The sequence below is a fragment of the Littorina saxatilis genome, linkage group LG6 (genome assembly GCF_037325665.1).
Source record: "Littorina saxatilis isolate snail1 linkage group LG6, US_GU_Lsax_2.0, whole genome shotgun sequence".
Classification (NCBI taxonomy): domain Eukaryota; kingdom Metazoa; phylum Mollusca; class Gastropoda; order Littorinimorpha; family Littorinidae; genus Littorina; species Littorina saxatilis.
This window is the reverse complement of record NC_090250.1, coordinates 44,845,068-44,852,986: the sequence shown is the minus strand read 5'-3', so window position 1 is coordinate 44,852,986 and position 7,919 is coordinate 44,845,068. Positions and strand designations below refer to the sequence as shown.

The 7,919-nt window shown below is 43.5% G+C and overlaps 1 protein-coding gene across 1 annotated transcript in view; it reads right to left on the bottom strand.

The window, feature by feature from the left end:
• Positions 1 to 4,779: 4,779 nt before the first annotated feature.
• LOC138969638 (short transient receptor potential channel 4-like) overlaps positions 4,780 to 7,919 on the bottom strand; it is a 74,037-nt gene continuing 70,897 nt past the window's right edge. Inside the window, exon 11 of the mRNA XM_070342495.1 lies at positions 4,780 to 6,328. Within this exon, the coding sequence (XP_070198596.1) occupies positions 5,658 to 6,328 (671 nt within the window). The 3' untranslated portion in view covers positions 4,780 to 5,657. The remainder of the gene's footprint in view (positions 6,329 to 7,919) is intronic.

Below are 7,919 nucleotides of genomic sequence, written 5' to 3'. Positions count from 1 at the left end.
AGTTTCATGGGCGTAACACGTACATGACTGTGTTGTAGGTGCACTTAGGAAAGACACGTTCTGGACCCACATAACAGGGCCGGACCAAGTTCGTTTGAGGGGGGGGGGGGGTTCCAACTGAAGGCAGGGGTCCAAAGTCCACATTTTTCTTTCTCTGAGAGGTACATTGGATGGCCGGGGGGGGGGGTACCCCAGGAACCCCCCCCCCCCGATCCGGCCCTGCATAATGATTCATTTTCATGTCACACACGCAGCATGTCTATTGGACAATGTAACCATGTTTCTCGTCAAAAGCAACTATCCTCTTCGTAGTTGTCTGCTTTTGGCTTTTATTGTTGATACGATACAGGAGGAGGAAGAGGGGATCATGGAATTCTCAGACATGTCAACATTCACTGCACTCAGCCACAACAGTAAATTTATCACTGCAACTATTGTGCATCGACACTTAGTTCTGGTGGTCAAAGATAAGGATCATTCTCAGAGTCATTGTCCAAAAGCGTGACATTCTGACATAGTCATTAAAAAATAAAGTCACAAAATGGCGGCTTCCAAAGAGCCGATTTTCAGCAAACTAAAATGTCAAACAAATTTGCAATGAAAAAGTAGTCAAATTTGGGTTGAAAACATATAAATGTATTCCTTGAGACACAATACAGATACAGCATGTAGTTGATTTGATGGAAAATGATGGTTGTAAACCTTTCATGAAGTAGGTCACCCCCCTCTGGGACAGTAATCTGAGAATGACCCATAAACAGGTGATTGTGGTTGATGTGCTTATTTATAGCTATTCTGATGGACACGTGAGGGAATTCGGGGGCTGTGATTGGATGGTCTCTTCCGGTCATCAAAGCATAATGCCACGGAAATCGGCCATTTTTGCCAATATCCAAAAGCATGTTGGCAATAACAAAGACGCATGGTTCCGGTTTACCCATCTGTACCACACAATGTTTCACTGAATCGACAACAGCATACACTGACAACTTGAAATTCTTCTCGGGAATGTTTTTCAGCTTTACAAATGTCGATAGCATACCCTTTTCTGCTAACTTCCCGATGAAACAGGACTAAACCAATTATTTTCTGTCCCTAAACACCACAAAATGCCCAAAGTCGAAAGATGTAGTACAAACAGGGGAGTAAAACGGAACAGCCGTTTTTGTGTGCCAGTTGCCGACTGACACAAACTTTCGCATTCGGCTTATCTCGTAACTCCACACTAAATACCCCACTTCACCTCTGAAGTATTGATGGACAACACATGACACTAACATCTATGTAGTCGTTTATAACTGAGGTTGAAAAATTCGCTTCATGATGAGAATAAATGCCATTGATCCAAACTGAAAACTTCGCTGCCGTCTGCTCGCTTTGTACGGATTAGCTGTTTTCTTCTCCTCCCCCTTGTTGCATCCTAGTTCTTCAGTTGTTTCTAGTTTTCCGTTGATGTTGTGTTTTGGTCTTCTTCATAAGAAGTCTTGTTCAAAATTAAAAAAACTCGAAACTTCTTTTTGTTGTATACGAGTGAACTACTAAAAAGCTGTTTAACAGCTGTGTTGTCAATTCGAGTTTGTTTTCCAAAGTCAGTGTGGCGCCTGCGCAAAACTAATGCGCATAAGAAACGGCGTCTGCTATCAAAACCTGAGATCAACGCATCGACACAAAAACTGTCATTTTGCAAGTTTGGAACAACAAATCAAGGTCAGAACAGCTATATAATCGCTATTGTATTTTCAGCGTAGCAATAGGGTCCGATATTTAGACTCGAACAAGTATAATGCGACTCGTCTTCGACTCGTCGGCATTATAGCCTACTTGTCTCGTCTAAATATCGGACCCTATTGCTACGCTGAAAACACAATAGCTGTTAATATAGCTATTCTGATGGACACGTGGGGGAATTCGGGGGCTGTGATTGGATGTTCTTATACATCCCTTTTCCGATCATCAAAGCATAATGCTACGGAAGTCGGCCATTTTTGCCAATATCCAAAAGCATATTGGCAATAACAAAGACGCATGGTTCCGGTTTCTTCCACGTGTATAAAGTACACGCATACCTCGCCAGGTTTGTTTCTGTGACAAGTCGACAGACGATGCCATTTGCTTTGTGTGTGTTTTTGTTGTTGCTTACTGTACATGACATACATTACGTGTAAAATCCAGTTCTTTAACAGGCAACAAACCTTGCAAATTTCCAAAAGCTGCAATCTGAAGCGACCTATCTCTGATTCTAGCAGACGATCTCTCCAATGTTTAACACAAAATCAGCAAACTCTCCTGTCACATAGAACGTCCATTGTATAGTGCAATGTTGAAATGAAGTTACCGGTCTGAAACATTTAGTCGTTTCTTCTGAGACAATCCTTGTTCTCTTATCATCTACAGATTTACCGCAGTCTTTACCACGCGAATTCATAACAGAAGTCAGACTTTCGAACATACAATCTACGTAGGCAAGCATGATACGTCATGACGTCATATGATTCCTAGCATATTGACGTAATGCTAAACATCCGGTTAGCTCGAGTTTTCTCCGTAATACATGTCCGTGGATTTTTCAATGTTCGGTTATTTCCGTGGCTTCATGCGGAAAGGGAACCGTCGTCTACAATCAACGACATGGACCATTCTGGTACTTGTTGCTGACAAAAAACATGATTTTAACACAGAATTTAATGTCAGAATAGCTATATAAACGCTATTGTGTTTTCATCGTAGCAATAGGGTCCGATATTTAGACTCGAACAAGTATAATGCGACTCGTCTTCGACTCGTCGGCATTATACTTGTCTCGTCTAAATATCGAAACACAATAGCTGTTAATATTACACAATTGATCAGTCATGTGACTGATTCTCAATTCATAAGGCGCACCAAGAACGAATATAACATTTACACTGATGATAGTTCATTTACTTAATTGCATGGAAAGAAATGAATAAGGGGTTTTAATTCGCACATCTAGAACAGCGTGAGAGAAGTTTAAAATAACTCCGATCCTGTTCACCGCCACATATATGCCCAGGCCTTTTACCCGAAATAAGAGCATCCTTCAAATTAAAAACATGCCCCGAAAACCCAGCCTAGACGCTTCTTGTGTAGAATGGACAATATTGTTGAATTAATTGTGTGACAACTATGTCAGCCTTCTAAATTAATTCAGCAAAACAATCCCCACTTTGCACAAAATGCTGCTAACCTGTGAATTGTTTGTGTTGGTTCATCTGAAAGGATGCTTTTATTTCATCTGAAAGGGTGCTCTTATTTCATGTGAAAGGATGTTCCTATTTCATCTGAAAGGGTGCTCTTATTTCATCTGAAAGGGTGCTCTTATTTCATTTGAAAGGATGCTATTATTTCATCTGCAAGGATGCTCTTATTTCATTTGAAAAGGGTGCTCTTATTTAATCTGAAAGCCGACCAGGACAGATCTGTGGTTTGTGAACATGCTCGTGTACGCGGGAAGTGTGGTATCTTCAACGTCCCAAGGCAAAAGAGCCCGAGAAGTACATTAAGGTACGTTTGTTTGTTTGTTTGCTTAACGCCCAGCCGACCACGAAGGGCCATATCAGTTTGTTTGTTTGTTTGCTTAACGCCCAGCCGACCACGAAGGGCCATATCAGGGCGGTAAAGGTACGTTAAAGGCTTCTTCCCCTTCTTCTAAGAGATAAGGTCACTTGTCTTGAGTAGGTTTAAAGTTTTGCATCAACATATCTGTCTTGGCAAACAGTGTGATGCACTTGTAAACTCACGCGGGGCGTCGATGATGGGTAGCCTGAAATATGTTGAGCTAAGATCATTGAAACTTTCATACAAAGTGACTACCTTCCGATTACGATTTATGATGTTTGCGGGGCGGTGAGTAGTCTGAAATATCATGGACAAAACAAACAGATTTCAAGTAGCGATTGAGATAAGAGTATTTTACCGAGTACAACAGCCGAGAAGTTTGTTCCAGAGATGATAAACGTTGAGAAGTGGAGAAGAGATTTTGGCCATGTGTGTGAGGAGGGAGACGAGGGAGGGTAGTTCAGGCGCCAGGTGATCGAGACGTGATCGAGCAGAATGACCTGAATGTTCAGATGAGATTCTGTAAATGCTATTCTGAAAGTCGAGGTCGATTAAGTAAACCAAAACATCACAGAAGAGCACATGTGGATTATAAAACATTCTGCCTGAAGATTTTCCGGGTCCAACAAATACCCCTGGCTGTTAATTGCTATTCCTTGGTTCAACTTCTGGTATTCCTGCTTCCAGCGAAGCCACATGCATCCATGATAACAGGACAGTGACATCCATGATAACAGGACAGTGACATCCATGATAACAGGACAGTGACATCCATGATAACAGGACAGTGACATCCATGATAACAGGACAGTGACATCCATGATAACAGGACAGTGACATCCATGATAACAGGACAGTGACATCCATGATAACAGAACAGTGACATCCATGATAACAGGACAGTGACAAACTCAGGTATCGTGGAACATAGAAACACGTCTTCTGTGGAAGATACTCCGGCGTGACGACGAATTGGGAACTAGTTTGCGAAAGTTGAAACTGCCAGAAGTTTGGCTTCCAGCAAAGCCACATGCAATCATGAGAACAGGAAATAGACACGCAATGTATCGTGTGAATCACGGAGACACATCTTGTTTAGATGATACTCCGGACTGACGTTGAAAAAGGAACCAGAACGTGAATGTTCAGATAAAGGTGACACGCTTGGCAGCGTTGGTTTCAAGGAGGGAGATGCGGAGGTTGTCAAAGAACGAGCTCGGGGCATCCTGTCGCGCCCAAATTCTGGGCAAAAACTAGAGTGTGACAGTGAGCACGTACACGCTTCACATAAAGTTGGCGCACTTGGCAGCATTTGTATCAACCAAGGAGGGACGAGGGTCTTCAAGGGAGATAGCACTGATACGCGTCCAGTCATCGTTTGTGACAACTGGGGAGGGACCAGGGTCTTCGAGAGAGGAGCTCTAGCCCTCATGTGGCCACCAAACTCCAGGCAACAACTAGAGTGGGAATGTGGGCATTCACACGCTTCACAAAACGGCGGCATGCGTGGCGGCATTTGTATCAAGTAAGGAGGGACGAGGGTCTCAGCCCTAGCCATCATGCAGCACCCAAAGTCTAGGCACGAGTTAGAGTGTAAAAGTGAGCAGCTTCTTCCAATTCATGAACTGGGTCCTTTTCATACGTTTCAAGTTCAGCAAGTTGAGCTGGATAAAATGGGTCTGTGGGTTGCCCAGGCTCAGTATTGAGCAAAAGACTAAAACTATATACGCAGTTCTGTGGGAATCAGCGTACCAATCCAACCATGGCTGGCCTGGAAACAGTCAAGTGAAGAAGCCGCAGATAGCCATGTTGCACCTGCACACTTCACATAAAGGTGATACGTTTGACAGCTTTCGTATCAATAAAGGAGGAACGAGTGTCTTCGATGGAGGAGCTCTAGTCACCCAAAAGTCCCGCCGTCCTTGCACTAGATCTAGGCACGAGTTACGTGAAAGGTGAGCCCATAGACGCTTCAAATAAAAGCGGCAGAGCGTTGGGGTCGAAGAAGGAGAAGCGAGAAACTTCGGCCTGCGCATGAGGCTCAGCATGAAAGTAATTGAGCACTGTCAGTACACGTTTTACATAAAGGTGACACGCTTGGCAGCGTTTGTGTCAAGGAAAGACAACCGGGGGTCTTCGGGGGATGAACCTTGGCCGTCGTCCTGAGCGGCGTCACAGGGGGAGGGAGGGAACTCGGACTCGGAGGCGGTGGGTTTGACGCTGTCCCCTAAAGCCTGCATCTCCACCGCGTTGCTGCTGTTCCTCGTCACCGAATCACGGTCGCTGAGTTCAGAGTTGATGTCGAAGGACTCTCCCAGGCCTTCATCCTTCTTCTGCTTGGACCCCGAGCTCTCCGTGTCCCCCTCCTCCTCCTTTCCTTTCCCTCTCTTACCCCTTCCTTCTTCTCCCCCCTCCCCCTCCCCGTCTGCCTCGCCGTCGATGGAGTCGACCCTTGCCACATCCCCGTTGACCGGTTTGAGCGACTCTCTGCGGATCCTCTCCGCCTCCTCTTCCGGGATGGTCTCGCAGAAGTTGTTGCTGGGCGTTCTGCGCGCGCTTGGTTTCTCGATGGTGACGTCCACCTCGGTGATGGTGGCGTTGTCCTGTTCCAGGACGGCCTGCATGCTACGGGTGGATATACCCGACATGCTTTTGATTGACCCCGTAGGGCTGTTGGTGGGCTGGAAGGAGAAGGAGCGTTTGAGACGGTCCAGCGCCATCACGCTCTTCTTGCGGGACAGGCGACGGTCTGCAACACAACAGCGAAGGGATGTAGTTGTTATAAAGTCTATATAAAAATAAAATATAAAGATAGTTACTTACTGACTGAGTGATCTTTAATTTATAAGGATTAAAAGCTTAAGGCACAATGTCTTGTCTTTAAACATGTCCTTAGACAATAATGCATGTAATAGAGAGAGAGAGAGAGAGAGAGAGAGAGAGAGAGAGAGAGAGAGAGAGAGGGAAAGAGAGAGAGAGATGGAGAGAGAGAGAGAGAGACTGAGAGAGAGAGAGAGAGAGAGAGAGAGAGAGAGAGAGAGAGAGAGAGAGAGAGAGAGAGCTGACGAAAGGAATCGCTGCTTAACAAAGATGAGATAAGAAGCATTGTCTCTAACACACAGATGGGATTAACGTAGTTCAACAAAATGTATTCATGGAAATGTCCCGCTATTCAAACAAAGAGCAAATTAATGGAAACTGTTTCTGCTGCAACACTGGTCTCGGGAAAAAAAAGAGAGCAGGTGGAAATCACGATTTCTAAAACACAGCTCAAAGAGATATAGAATCAACTTAAAACATAGAGAGCTTGAATGCCATTTTCAGTCAAATTCAATATGGTACAAATTAACTGCCACTGCAGTGAAACATAGACATATCTATTATTCAAATATAAGGCAAACTGGAGTTCTTGCACATAGAAATGTGCGACCAAGAAAGAAAAGACGAAAACTAGTACATATAATACTCCTTTGTTGTCAACATAGCACGGTACCCTTTATACGTGATCATGTTTGTAGCCTTATTAGTTTACTTACGATGAAAATGATTCTACAAAAGGGTCAATATGAAGGTCGAAAATACTAAAAGTAACTAATACAAAGAGTACATCAGTGCGTATAGCCAGTGCATGTGTTCTTGAACAAGATAGCAAAGCATATTATAAATATGTAATACCAAAACAAAAAGAATGTTCTTTGTCCATAGAATAAACCACGCTATTCCTGTTAACACCATATACTTGATTATAATAATCGCAATGACCAAAATCCAACCATAAATGTGACCCTCCACCACGGGATGAGTCGCATGTCACCTTTGCATGATTTTCATATTTGTACATTTTCCTAAAGAGGTTTTTTATGCTCTATGCAGTGGTGAAAACCGTTTTAGAAAAGAGCGAAAACTGTTTGAGTTATAAGCCTGTGACTAAGGTGACCCTCACACTGTTACCAGACACTCCCCGGACTTATATTAAGCCTAGCGCAGAACCGCGCGAGGTGACATGCGACTCATTTCGTGGTGGAGGGTCACAAATGACGTCAACTGTTCCACATTACTGATGTGTATTTCTCAGCAGAATAGCAAGCATAAGCCGTACAGTCCAATGTTGTCTTTTGGTAATAATCGACATCAAATTAATTTACTGTCGCTCGGTGGAATAAAATACTGTTTGGCCTGTATAATTAGCACAACAAGACAACGTATATATAATGATATAATATAGAACACGATATATTGACAAATTACACAATTCAGGATGTCGTTTTACGCCATCACATATGAACCAATTACAATGCTTTCAGAATTGGATAAACTTATGTCTGTCTGTTTCCACTTCT